Genomic DNA, 14,257 nt, shown 5'->3' with positions numbered 1-14,257 from the left:
CTAGATGTTAAAGAGCCAAGTTTTGAGCAGTTTCCTGAAAGTCAGTAGGGTGGAAGCTGCTCTGATGTTTATAGGCAGACTGTTCCAAGGTGCGGGGGCTTCTGAGGTGGAACTACTGCCTCCTATACCCCCCACCTCCCCCTAATTTGGGTCTCCCAAATCTGGGAAGGGAAAGCAACATGGCGCTTTTAGATCTCAAATGTCTGCTGGGAACATACCAGGTAAGTGACTGTTTGAGATGGAGGGGGCCTATGTCATGCAGAGCTTTATAGGTAAGGCATAACACTTTAAATTTGATTCAGCTACTCACTGGAAGCCAATGGAGTCCTCTAATAGGGGCGGACACTGGTTGGAATTTAGGAAGATCAAGAATAAGTCTTGCTGCCGCATTTTGCACACTCCATAGGTTTTTCAAATATTGTTTTTGGAGCGTAATAAAGAGTCCATTGCAATAATCCAATTTAGTGAGAATAAGTAATGTAATGATTGTTTTCCTTGAGTTAAGTGGAATAAAAGGAAGGATCTTCCTGATGATTCTCAAGGTGTTGAAACTGGAAGAAGTAACAGAGCTGATGTGTTGATTAAAATTCAAATTATCTATAAGTATTCCAAGATTGCTCACTTTTTTAACCGGGATGGGAAGTATTCCTAACTCAGATGGCCAGCACGACAGGCTCCAGAAATGAGGTCTATTACCGAAGAGAATGACCTCAGTTTTGTCTGAGTTTAACTTAATTTGCATAGCAAAGCAAAGAAATTGTGCTTTACCTGACAGAACCACTATTTTTGTTTATCTTTAGGACCCAGGTTCTGAGGGTCACGGGAATACCCCATTATAATTAATGGTGAGTTTAACTTAAGGCAATGTTTGCCCATCCAGTTGCGAACAGTTCTCATAGTTATAAAACTGGGAGATAGTGACATTTGCGTTATCCGATGCAGAAATAATGATCTGCGTATCGTCAATGTAAGAAGTGGGGGAAAACCCAAAAGATCTAATCAGGGAAACCAGTTAGGTGACATAAATGTTAAAGAGTAATGGGCTAAGAGAGGATTCCTGTGGGATCCCGCAATGAAGAGAAAAAGACCTAGGTGACATTTTTTCCAGCATGACTGAGTGTTCCCTCCCCTTCAAAAAAAATACTGAAGCGATGCAAGAGCTTTGTTGGTGATGTCAAGTTTTTTTGAGGCGAGCAGTGAGGCAACCGTTTCGAAGGCCGCTGACAGGTCGAGAAGAACAAGTGCTGCAGAGCCTCCTCTGTCTAGAATAGTTCTTAACTCATCTGCTGTTTTTATTAATGTCCCCTCTGCTCGGCTCTGAACACGAATTGAGTAGGGTCCAATGAATGATTTAAATGAATAAACTGTGTCAATTGAGTATTCATTTGTGTGTCCACTATTTTTGCAGGAAATGGTAACCCAGCAAACTATTGTCCCATTTCTAGGTTATCAGGATCTAGATTGTGCTTCTTAAGGAGTAGCAGAATAAAATCATTTTCCACATGTCAGGAAAGATTCCAGTACTGAAATCCCATTAAAAATATTAGTTGAATATGAGGCAATAGGGACAGGATGGATGTGGGGCAGGGGTCATAGGGGGACCCTGAATTGGTGGAATTGATCAAATTAAGGACTTCAGCAACCTTGGAAAAGGAAAATGAACTCAAATTAGGTTGGCAGCTGCCAACAGGAAGATCATGATTAGGCAATTGGTCTGTGGAAGAGCTAAGGCTAGGGTCAACAGTGCTGAAGGAAGTGAATATGTTCGGTTGTCTGGAGGATGTCGATTGACATGGGGGGTCTGTTGACATACTGCCACTAAGGAATTTCCCTCACACTAGGGAGATAGTCCCATTTACCACCTCTACAAAATCCAGTATCAACTTAACTCCTCCTAGAAATCTGACGAACTCTCCTTATTCCAGGGAGGCAGCCCAACTTACTACCTTAACATCGCCTTGTATTGGCCTCACTGCGCTTGGGAATCTGTGTCCAACTCCAGACCCTAGCGTTGTTCTGGCTATGTCTGGGTTAGATGCGCAGGGTCTGGCTCCTATTTGCCGAGCAAATGGTACGGATAACCCACTGAGAGTGGCATCCTGGAACATCGCAGGGCTACGGGGACGCCTGGATAATGTCGATTGGACCAACTTTATCGACCTATACGACATCATTATCTTCCAGGAAACATGGTCAACAGTCCCCTTATACAGGGTGGGCTATCTTAATTTCTCAAACCCCGCCACACAGAGTATTAAGGGTAGGGCCTCAGGTGGCTTAACCATCTGGATTAAAAATAATCTGGGCTTTCATGGCAAGGAGATTTTGGTAGAGAGTGTGGATCTTCTGTGCATCACTTTGAGTAAAGTCGACGCCATTGATCTTTTTCTGGTTAATGTCTATGCCCGTGGCTGCCAGGGTGGGAGAAAGCAAACCGTGTTGAACGACCTTGACCGGGTACTGACGAACCTTACAGTTGACCAGATTGTTATGATAGCGGGCGATATGAATTCCTCCTTTGAGCCCATACTTACCCTGGCAGAGGATGTGGGCGCAGAGGAGGATACAGCATGGAACATTCCCCCGTTAACTATCCCTAGGGGAGTTAGGGGTGCCGAGGCAGCCCTACATTGGCTGGGCTTTTGTTTGGAATGGGGCCTCCGGGCTGTTAATGGGCGCACACGCTCAGATAGATTAGGGACAAATACCTTTGACAATGGTTCAAGCTCTAGCCGTATCGACTACATATTGATCAATATTGAATGTTGGTCAATTGTGCGAGATATGGTGGTAGAGCCCCGTCCAGAGAGCGATCACAATCCCCTTTCACTGGAGATCTTGGTCTCTGGCTTGGGTGCCCAAGCCTGTGGAACCAACTGCTTGACGTCAGACGTAGTCTTGTGCGACAACAGACGTTGTGTAAAATGGTCCAGGGTGTTAGACGATCTAGCGCTTATCGCCAAGATAGAGGAGAAGGTCAGGAGCGTGAGGAGTAGGATGCCACCATTATCCCCCTCTGGTGTTGTTGATCCAACTTTCATCAATCTCCAGGAGGAGTGTTTTTTGAGTCTCAAAAACCTCCTTACTAAGCCCTCTAAACCTGCCCCCATTAAGGCGTACAAAAAAATGGTACAACAAGAGTTGCAGAGCAGCTCACAGTAGCTTAGTAGCTGCTGTTAAGGCTAGGAACATTGTAGATATCAGGGTTGCTAGGCAGTGTTATAAACATACCCTCTGGGTGGCCAAGCGGGATTGGGATGACTCTTACTGGCTCGCCCTCCTTAGAGCCTGTGAGTCTTCCAATCTAACAGAATTTTGGCTGATCGTGAGGAGGGGAAGGGCTTCAGTTGCCCAAACACCTGATAATCACGTGTCAGCACAATCTTGGGTTGAATTTTTCTCGGCACAATTCAACGACCCAAATATAGCTCTGGATCAAACAATAGCTATCTTCCCACTGAGTCCTCTACTACCATTAGGAGATAGACTTATCTTTCTGGAAACTGATACCTTACAAGCTCTTGAGTCAGTCCAGTCGGGAAAAGCTCCTGGCCTAGATGTCATTCCCGCAGACCTTTTTAAGCTTAACCCTGACTTATGGGTTCCATATATCACACAATTGGCAAACCATATAGCTGCAGGCGCAGAGATCCCGAAATCCTGGAAAGGTGCGGAAATCCTGCCAGTATATAAGAAGGGTGATCGCTCCGTCCCAAACAATTATCGGCCAATTAGTCTGATCGATGCGATTCAGAAAATTGTGTCTAGGATGATTTTAGTAAGAATCCAGGAATGGATCGACACTAATAACATACTTTCTCCTATGCAGGCAGGGTTTAGGTTTGGCATTAGTACTATTGACCAGGTTCTCCGGTTTTCACTACTTTTTTGGAAAGTGGTTTTGTTGGGCGGCGGCGTAATATATGCCGCGTTTGTCGACCTTAAGTCGGCTTTTGACTTAGTCCCAAGGAAGAAGCTATGGGAAGCTCTTAGATCAATGGGTCTTCCTTTAGAGCTTTTGAGCCTTGTCCAGCGCTTACACGAGGATCATTTCGCTCAGGTAAGATGGGGCAGCCAGGGGCAGGTGACCGAATGCTTCCCTGTACAACGTGGGGTGCGCCAAGGCTGTGTCCTGGCCCCCACCTTGTTCCTCTTGTTTATTAATCAGGTGGTCCAATATTTTAATAACACACAGTCCGATGCACCAATGTTGGGTGGTCGCAAATATCCTATGCTTATTTTTGCAGACGACACCCTCCTCCTTTCGAAAACAAGAGGAGGGCTCCAGGTCGCCCTGAATAGATTTTCTGAGTTTTGTAATGCAAACGACTTACAAATAAATGTTGAAAAGACCAAATTTATGGTTTTTTGTAAGAAAACCCCTCCGATCTGTTCTGTGTCTCTAAACGGGGTCCAACTTGAGCAGGTCAAGGTCATGACATATCTTGGTGTGACTCTTGATCATCATCTCGACTGGAACTCCCAATTGGAGACGTCCAAATTGAAATTTAATAGGTTGGCTGGTTGTTTGGTTCTTGAGCAAAAGAACTCTTTTACAAAACGTATTACCCCCGCCCTTAAGATCTATGAGGCTAAGGTCCTTTCTGCAACCCTATATGGAGCCGAAGTCTGGGGTCACAAAGATCTTTCATGCTTGGCTGTGGCACAAAACAGGTTCCTACGGAACCTGGTAGGTCTCCCGCAGTCTGCACCCATAAAACCCTTGTTACTTGACCTAGGTTGTAGACCAATCAATGATTTGGTCCAGTATCGCATAGTGTCACTCTGGCGTCGCCTTTGGTCTACTCCCGAGCTTAGTTTTTTTGCTCGGGAACTAGACGAGGTAAAATCATTATGGGGTGCACAAAAATTACACTGGTTTAGGGAAGTCAGAAACACCCTATATATGATGGGCCTTCCTGAGCTTTGGTCAGATCCAGGGGGGTCTACTTTCCCATCCAAATCTGAGTTTAAGGCGCTCTTTTGGGCATGGAAAAAATCCATCTTGGTAACCCAATCCCTGGACACTAATTTAACAGGAACATTTTTATTGCACAAGGTCACTCCCTTATTAGAGCAGTATTTGGATTTGATACCCAAGGTGTTAGATCGTAAGCTCTATCATCAGTTCCGTACTGGCACCTTGCCAGTCAATTCCTTTACTGCTAAATGGGATGCGAAGACAGGAAGCAAATGTCCCTGGTGTTCTGACCAGGAAGAAAGTATTGGTCATCTTTTCTTTGCTTGTCCTGTTTATCGTGAACCTAGAAACAAGTGGCTAAAACCCATATGTGCATCCTTGAATTGTAGTGGTTATCGTGATGCACTCAGGAAATTGCAAGTTGTAAGATCGGAAATTGTGGTGGTTTGTGTTGCTAAATTCCTGGGATGGTCCTGGCTGATCCGAATTAAGAGACTGAATGCACCTTTGCACTGATCGTCCCGTTTATATGTAATTTATGTATACTGTTTGTGTATTGTGCTTTTTAGTCCTAGGGATTCCTAGTGTATTTTATATTGTACATGATTGTATATTGTCTTTTATGAATTCTTATCATTCGAAATAAAGACTAATTGACTTGATCAAATTAAGGACTTCAGCAACCTTGGAAAAGGAAAATGAACTCAAATTAGGTTGGAAGCTGCCAACAGGAAGATCATGATTAGGCAATTGGTCTGTGGAAGAGCTAAGGCTAGGGTCAACAGTGCTGAAGGAAGTGAATTGATTATACATTTGACCCACTTTGTTGCAGAAGTGGGAGGCTACTTTTTCACAAAAAGATTGGCTCTTATTACCCTCCTTTAGTCCTTGGAGCTTTGATAAGTTTATTTATGACCTGGAAGAGTTCTCTAGAACAGTGCTTAGAGCTTTCAATTTGTTGCGTGAAGAAGGTATATTTTTCATTGATAATAACTGCCTTATTCTTGGCAAGGGGATATTTATAGATTTCTTTGTCGTGGGAGTTCTAATTAGATCTCTATTTCCTTTCCAGCCTTCTACATTTTTGTTTTTCAAGGCAAATTGTTTCTGTGAACCAAGGTGCAGATTGTTTCGGTCTATTTTGCCCACAATTTTTATTAGGGACTGCTTTCGAAATGGCAGAGTTTAGCCAATATGTATAGTTGGCTGTAGCCTGATTAGGGTCCAGTAATGGGACAGAATCAACCTGAGAGGTGCTGCCCCATTATCAGTTAGTAATAGTCCAGAGTCGGAGAAAAATGGCGTTTAATGTGTAACCAGCGTTGTGGGTGGGCTGATGTAGTATTTGTGGCAGATTAAAAGTATTCATGATATCAAGGATCGCCTCAGTGTCTTTATCCTCCGTACAATCCAAATGGAAGTTGAGGTCACTTAGCACTGTGAAATCATTGTTACAGGCCCCTACTTCAAACAGAGTATTAATGGATTGTAAGAAGTCTCGCCTTCTTACAAAAAAAAAAAAAGAAGTCTTGCCTTAGGCCGGGAGGATGATAAATGAATAGGCCTCTAAATTAATAACATTTAGTTAGCTCCAAGCTAAAGGAGAGAGTCTTGCACTCCAGATTGGGTGTGGAGCCAGTTTTACACTTGAAGTGAGTTTTGTAGATTATCCCTAAACCTCCTCCTATTTTAATCGGTCTGTCTACTCTGGCCATAGAATATCCTAGGGAGGTTGCAATAAAGGGATCAGGGCTGGAGTTATTTGCCCAGGTTTCTGTGACCAAAATAACGTCTAGCTGATGACTCTCAATGAGTTTAGGAAGTTTGTGTGCGTGTTTCACCAAAGATTGTGCATTGAGCAGAGCAAGGCAGAATTTGCGGGAGGTCTTATAGTGAACATTCCTAAATGAAGTAGATTTAAGCAATGTATTTTAGCCAGAAATATGACAACTGCAGTTTTTGCACATAGATCTCCAAAACATCCTGACTAGGGTCGAGTATTGTACACCTGTGGTCAGGTTTAAGGAATGGAGGTCTTTACCAGACCAGGTAATGCTAGTCTCCTTTCTTGGGTAAAAAAGGGCAGAATGTCATAGCTGAATGACATGTTCTCCCAAAAGAGAACTTTTATGGGATATTGTATATCTCCCTCCATTTGGAGTTGTATCTCATATAGTTGATGTGGGGCACTCACTCTCCTATCCAGTGTTTCCACCTGGATGTAGTCAATCGTTGCTACTGCTGACAGGCACTCCATAAGGTTCCGGCAAACTATCATGACTTCTGCCATGCTGTTCAGCATGGTCAAAGCCCACTCCCCGCTCTGAAGCAGTGTCCTTAATATCCGGAGCAAGCTTGACTTTGATACCAGGTGCCTTCCTTTTTTTATTTGAGGCTCATGCTATGGTTAGGTTTGTATTCCTGTTTTATAAAGTCATATGAGCTTTGGGAGTCCTTCCTTGGTTTCACATACTCCCCTGGTCTGTGCTCTGATTGTCCCTGTCTCGCCGAGCGTTTTTCGGATTAATCCTGCAAGGAACGAGAGGAATGTGTATCAGTATCCTGCTGTTTTAATATTTTTACGGTTGTGCAGCTTATAGCATTTTTCAGTGGACTCCTGTTGAAGAGACCCACCCAGTGCTTTAGTCCTCTCTTTATTTTTTTCATTATCCACCTCTTAGTAAAAGAGTCTGATGCCTGTTTCAAGTTATTCTTTTCAGAATTACCCTTAATTTGTAGTTTACTAGTCTAGCTCCCAAATTATCTCTACTGATTGATGCATAGGTTTCGTCTATAATTTTGGGTAATTTGCACTCCTGTTGTCCCGGATACATTTCTGAGTCGGTTGCATATAGACAATGCTGCTGCTTTCCCTTTGATGTTACTCAGTAATATGGCGGGTACTGTGGCAAATGTGTCCATCAGTTTCATCCCCAAATCCAGGGCAGGGCCTGCCCCATTCTCATTTTGGATCTGTTTAAGCACTTCTGTCAAAACAGCTGGTGAGGGTGTATGGTGGGTTCTGGCATATCCTGCAGCTGAGGTCCCATATGGGGAAACACTGCTTCAAGCTGACTTATTTGTGCAATCCATAACGGAATTTCCTCCCATCTGATGGGAATTTTACCCATGACAGCATTGATGGTCACTGGACTAATTTCAGACATACCCAAATGAGGTTGTGTAGCTTGAGCAGCCATTGCAGGATTTATTGTAATTGTTCTCATGACAGATTGTCTCAAACATCTATATGTTTTAACCAGATCTTTATATTGTATGTGCAGGTCTGAACCTGTCAGATTTTCTATATCTCAGTAAGGATTGTAGCTGGCTAAGACTGGTCATACTGCTCCCTCATTGCTAAGGGAACCTAGTCTAATGTTGCGTGTATGTGGTAGGGCGCCTTCAAACCAGTTCTGGTGTTTTTGGTATGTTAGTGGTATTTCTAGAGCTGCATAAGCTGTGTAGTTGTTAGGGACTGCTGCCGCGGTGTATGTTTGAAACTGTCTTGTTCGTGATTCTGCTGCTGGGCCTCAACCACAAAGGTAATGTCTCCACCCGCAAGGGACAGTCCATGTTGTTGCAACATTTGTGTAACCGCATGTCTGCAGTTTACTGCTATGTTAATTGCTGTGTCGTCATCAGCCATATGAATATATGGAATTCAGAGAGGGTATATTTATGGGGTTATCCTTTGAAAGGTTCAAGCTTGAACAACCTATAACCAATACATAGTTTTTACCTACGCAGCTTAGGAGTATTTTTCCCTAACACCACAGAAGTCTCTGGTTATGATGTGAGTAGGTGTTTTTGGCTATACAAAAGAAAACTACTCAGGTGATCCATTAAATAAGAACCAAACCTAGAACATTGGTGGCGCCATATCGTACAGCTTATACTTTCCAAGTAAAAAACTGCATTTGTAGGACAACATAAACATCAGAACTGTGCAAGACTAACTTCACACACACCATCCAGATATGTTGGCCTTAGTCCTGCTAGTTCACAGTGCACCATCTGTACCCCTAACCTGACAAGATAACAATTAGATTGTCCAACCTCAGAACATGACAACCCCAACTCCCCAAGGATATCGTGGTAACAGAGCTAGACGTTTTCATTTGGTTACTCATGCATACCTAAAGAGATGCACAAGAAATACACATCATGCTTTTTCAATATTTATTGAAGTATTGTTATTCTTGAGTAAAATACATGTACTGCAATAATCAATAGAAGAAAAAAAGTTATTAGCACAACGAGATTGGTGAAAAAGATACAGTTCAGCCATTTTGTTTTTACAGAGAAGATATATTTGCAAATAAGTACTGTAATATAATGTACTCCTAACTAGCACTTCCTAACATAGTGAGTCTGAGTTGAGTGAATCTGCCAAATCTATGTAGGTAATCTAACTCCCCATTACCTGTCGGTAAGTGTCATCAGGTTGCCCGTCTTGGTGAAGAGCTGGGCAGCATCCCTTGCATGAGGTAAGCAGGAATCAGGTGGGCTGTAATTCCGGCATGGGGTGACCTGTCCGTGTCAGCGAAATGCTCCTCTGTCTAAACAAGGGAGTGATGTTGTTTATATAATCAACATCATTCATGTTGCCATGCAGAAGCCCTAGTTAGGCCGCTATTTATTCCATTGGGATAACTGTCACCAAACGGACAATAACAAATAAAATTTTGCGTAGTGAACTTCGCCCTTGTACAGAATGTTCAAGGTATTTGATAATTTGCCTCCGCAGTAGAAATGTAAGCAAAGCTGGTTTCAGAGAATATTATCCTGCGCAGGCCCACAAACAAATGTGTGTTAAATTTCATTGTGTTTAAGAAAGAAGGTAACTTAAAAACTTGAGATTGTAAAATGGTGGTGTTTCTACCCAGGCCTACAATGTGATCACATAACACTGAAAAGCCGACCCCCGCAAGAACTGAAGACTACTGCGGACTTTTGGTCAAACCCTGCCTACCGTACAGAGACTTGACTATTGCAAAGACCTGACTCATCCTGCAGCTGTACATCCTCCAGAAGTCCCAGGGGGTTGCTTGTACTTCGCCTAGCAGTCCGCATTTCCCTTGGAGTAGAGGAGCTACTCGTCTGCAGGCACCGACCGGGATGGCCAGTTTAAAGAAGCATCTATCCACCGGGTCCACAGAGCAGTAGCCACCCAGAAGAAGGTCGGAGTACTCCAGGAGGTCAGATCAGTCTTCCTGCTAAGTTTGAAGACGCCAGGACCTGTATGAGCCCTCTTGCACCAATACCTGGGGTCCCAAACCTTTGCCGCAATCAAACCTTTTTGAAAGTTCAGTCTGGACTCCCAACATCCTCACTGAAGAACAGCCAGCAAGGGGCGGCGTTGACACAACAGAGACCAGCACTGAGAATGTCCATGCTGTCCACTTTTTGTCCACTTTCCCCCTTGCTGGTCCTGACTGACACCAGTGAGCACCTTGACACACGAGAGCCAGCCGACCACAAAAACTCAGCACCCTAGCTGCCCGCCCCTCTTCTAAGGAAACCGACTGCTCCCAAGTACTCCCAGGACCCTCATGGCCCGAGCCCCCTGTGGGGAGCCCCCAGACTTGTCCTCCCACCCCCCCCTTTTTGAAGTCTATTTCCTTGTGCCCCCCTTCCCTTCTTCCGCATAGAGTGCAAGGCTACCAACCTGTCCAGCACCGCTGCACCCAGACTCCCCAGGTCAGATACGGCCGATCTGCTGGTGGAACTTTGGTCCTTGTCCCTCTATCACCTCACGACTGAAAGGGGTCCCATGGGAAAGTATTGCAAGTATATGTATGCAGTAAATGTTCCTTCTCAAATAGGAAACACTTATGCGTAAAAACGCACTGTTGGTTAACATTGCTAAAATTATAAAAAGTCTATTACGAAAAAGTACTTACCTCTTTACGAAGTTCTTGGTTTCAAAATACATTTAAAAATACTTGTCATTTTTCTTTGGTGTGGATCTCCTTTTTGAGTGTTTGCATCATTTATTGACTCTGTGTGTGCAACAAATATCTAACACTCCTCTGTGATAAGCCTAACGCTGCTCAACCTCACTGCCCTAGATAGAGCATGTTGGGTTTGCTGGATCAACCCCCTTTCCACTCATAAGCTATACCTGGACTCTTTACACAGCATACTTCTTTTTTGTATACTATATAAAGTCAACTTCCTACGTGAAGTTATAAACCCAAGAGTATTATGCATAAAACAATTCCCTTTGATCATCAGGTACAGACATTAAAAACTGTAATTTTTAATGTATAAACGTGTTTCTTATAGTAACTCTTGTTACACGTGATCCAACATGTTAAGTATTTGAGGATTGCTATAAGTATTATTCAATTTGGCACATTTTTAGAACATTGCACTTGGTTGCATTTTACTCTGCTCATAACTGAACATCTAATTTGATCATATCTCTGCTTTTCAGAGCTACAAATATTGACAATTTTATTGCAACATTTTCAGGTTCACCACGTGTCTGCAGTTCTATATTACGAAATATGGCACTAGGTATAACTCATCAGCTTAAAATAAAAACATGCTTTTTTCTGCATTTTTTTCTTAAGATTCAAACAGCCCTCAGGCACAAGTCTGAAATTGAACACCATCGCAATAAGATACGTCTCCGGGCCAAGCGAAAAGGACATTATGAGTTTCCAGCGGTTGATTTGATAGGGCTCACTGACACTAGAGAACGACACAAGATGTACCGCAAGGCACAAATGCAGATTGACAAGATACTTGATCCAGGAGGGAATGGTTCACCAGTCTTCATTGAGACCAGAAAAAGGTATGATTTCTGATGAATTAATTTTTTTACATTGAAAATGTATTTAACTGATGAGTTCATTGGTGAGTTCCCTTCAATCATGTTGGCTAATTAAAATCACCACCGTTGATACTGAACTTAACTTTGAAGCCTGGTAATGTATCACTGTAGTTTTGTTAAAAAAATTAGTCTCACATCTTTGTAAGAGGATAAGATGCTAGGATTTCTCAAATTAAACGATTAACCTACATTGCCTTCTAGTGATGCCCTTGCTTGGGTTTCTCTGTGAGTAGTAGCTCGAAAACTTTGTGACTTGTTCTAGTTCCCTGACCAGCGAGGAACTCAAATTTGCACAGTATGGTGCTTGAATTCCATTCATAAGTATGATGCATCAATTTCCATAGAGTGAAGTTATCAAGTTCACAGTGTGACTGACTTCCTAACTTTCAATTGTGAGTTACTGCCCAAAGTGTATGTATGTGAAAGAGGGGCTTTCGTTCCCCATGTTAGACAAGATCATGTTTAAAATATGTGCTGAAGGAGTCTACCCTTATAACCACATACAATTCTTTAGACAGGGTTCACCATTTTGTTCTGCTGGCTGGTTGTGCTCCTTATCTAAGGAATATTTTCTTTTTCATCACCATAAGATGGTAGACCTCTGGCACTTGTTCCTGTCAGGGTTTATTGTGTAGGATACCACAATTCAGTTTTGCATATCTGATGTTACTGGACACAGTTCTCCTATAATTTTAGTCTAGGTTGCCATGTTCTCAAGTCATATTTTTGTTTATCTTGAACTATATAATGATGCGGTCAGTGTGTTGCCATAAAAGAAAACATGCACTGAATGTAATCTCTTAAAATTGTTGCATTCTCCTCACTTCTGCAGTGCTTAGTGTTGGGATGAGATATTACATATCTTGCTCTCTCCTCTCCTAGGATAGTGACGTAGATTCACATGTGCATTATTAATGTAGTTGTGCATGCCAAAGACTCATTTAAATAACTGTATGCCCCTGCCGTCAACTGTCAAGTATGTTGCACTACGATTGGGTTATTTGGGTTGGTTTATGTATTACAGTCTGATGCTCATGGTGTGGTCTTCTTAAATGATGCCTATCCTGGCAAGTGAGGTGTGGCATTCACCTCTGAGCTTCTGTAGCTCTCTCTGCCCGAGGACTCACCTCCATGAAGTTGTGACTTTAGTCCTGTATCGGTTGTATTTACGTTTACACAGAGAACCAATAAAACATAGTTGGAAAAAACAAGTAATCCCCCTGCGGAAAGTGCCAATTCTTGAAGACCTATTCACCAGAAAGTATGTCTGGGCCTTTGTCAACTATTTTTAGTCCTTCGACATGACCTAGTAGTTTCAACGCTATAACTTAGTTACAAATCCATCAGCGAAAGAGAAGCAGGTAATTAACTAACCAAGTTCCAGGTAGATTAGCAGAGATGTTTTAACTCTGATTTTTTTAGATTTGTAGTCATTCTAGTTGTCCTACTAATTTAGGAAGTGCCCGACTATTTCCTTGGACTTATGAGAGGCTTTTTAACCTGTGTAGGGAAGTGAGTGGGACGAAGGGGAGGTGTGGAGATGGAAGGACTGGCTAACGTCGTTTTTAAACGACAGGACGCAGCAAGTCTGGATGCCACCGTATGCTTCTCAGCCAAAGTCACTTTCCACAGGAGTCCCCCAGGGGTCTACTTTGAGCCCCCTGCTTTTTAATTTGTATTTGACTCCCCTGATCTACCCAGCAGAGTTTTTTGGGGCAAAAATTATGGCCTACGCCGACGACACCCAACTTTTGTTCACCTGGCCAGACGATAATTTGGATACCTCGGTTGTGCAGGACTGTCTTACCTCAGTCTTTCGTTGACTGGCCCAAGCACAGCTTAAATGTAATGAGGAAAAATCGGAGGTCCTCTTCTACGGAGCCTTTCTAGATAATTTTAGTACCCTTCTCTGGCCTCGTGATATCCCCTGTCCAAAATCCATGGGTGGCCCGGCTAGGAATTTGGGAGTCTGGTTTGGGGATAATCTTAAATTTTAAACCCTGAAAAGATTCTTCCCTTTGCTCCAGAGAGATGCTAGAGAGACGGTATCGCGGGCGCTCATTCTCTCCAGGTTAGATTATGCAAATGCATTGTTCATTGGCATACCTGCCTATTTGATCAAAAGGCTGCAGGTGGTGCAGAACGCGGTCGCTAGACTCCTGTTCAACATCCCTAGGAGATCGAGCGTCCACCCCCACCTGCATAGCCTGCTTTGGCTCCCAGTGACACAACGTATTCTGTTTAAGGCTCTTGTTCTCTCCTTTAGGGCCACCCATGAGCTTGGGCCTCAATATTTAAGAGAACGCTTTTCCCTGTACATCCCTAACCGTGCCTTGCGATCTGCTAAACAATGCAGGATGGTCATCCCCAGATTTAGATATGCCAGGCTGGGAGGTCAGTCTATATCTGTTCTGGCGGCTAGAGCTTGGAACACCCTTCCTCTTTCGCTCCGCTCTTCCCAGAATGTTGCCATCTTTAAGAAAAACCTTAAA

The 14,257-nt window shown here is 43.2% G+C and overlaps 1 protein-coding gene across 1 annotated transcript in view; it reads left to right on the top strand.

Annotated features, from left to right (window-relative positions):
- The window catches only part of KIAA1549 (KIAA1549 ortholog), a 938,976-nt gene that overhangs the window by 726,765 nt on the left and 197,954 nt on the right, over nucleotides 1–14,257 (top strand). The window contains exon 14 of the mRNA XM_078673003.1: nucleotides 11,503–11,726. Coding sequence (XP_078529129.1) covers nucleotides 11,503–11,726 — 224 coding nt within the window. The remainder of the gene's footprint in view (nucleotides 1–11,502; nucleotides 11,727–14,257) is intronic.

Source organism: Lissotriton helveticus, chromosome 1_1 (genome assembly GCF_964261635.1).
Source record: "Lissotriton helveticus chromosome 1_1, aLisHel1.1, whole genome shotgun sequence".
Lineage (NCBI taxonomy): Eukaryota > Metazoa > Chordata > Amphibia > Caudata > Salamandridae > Lissotriton > Lissotriton helveticus.
This window is presented reverse-complemented; position numbering and strand designations above follow the sequence as displayed.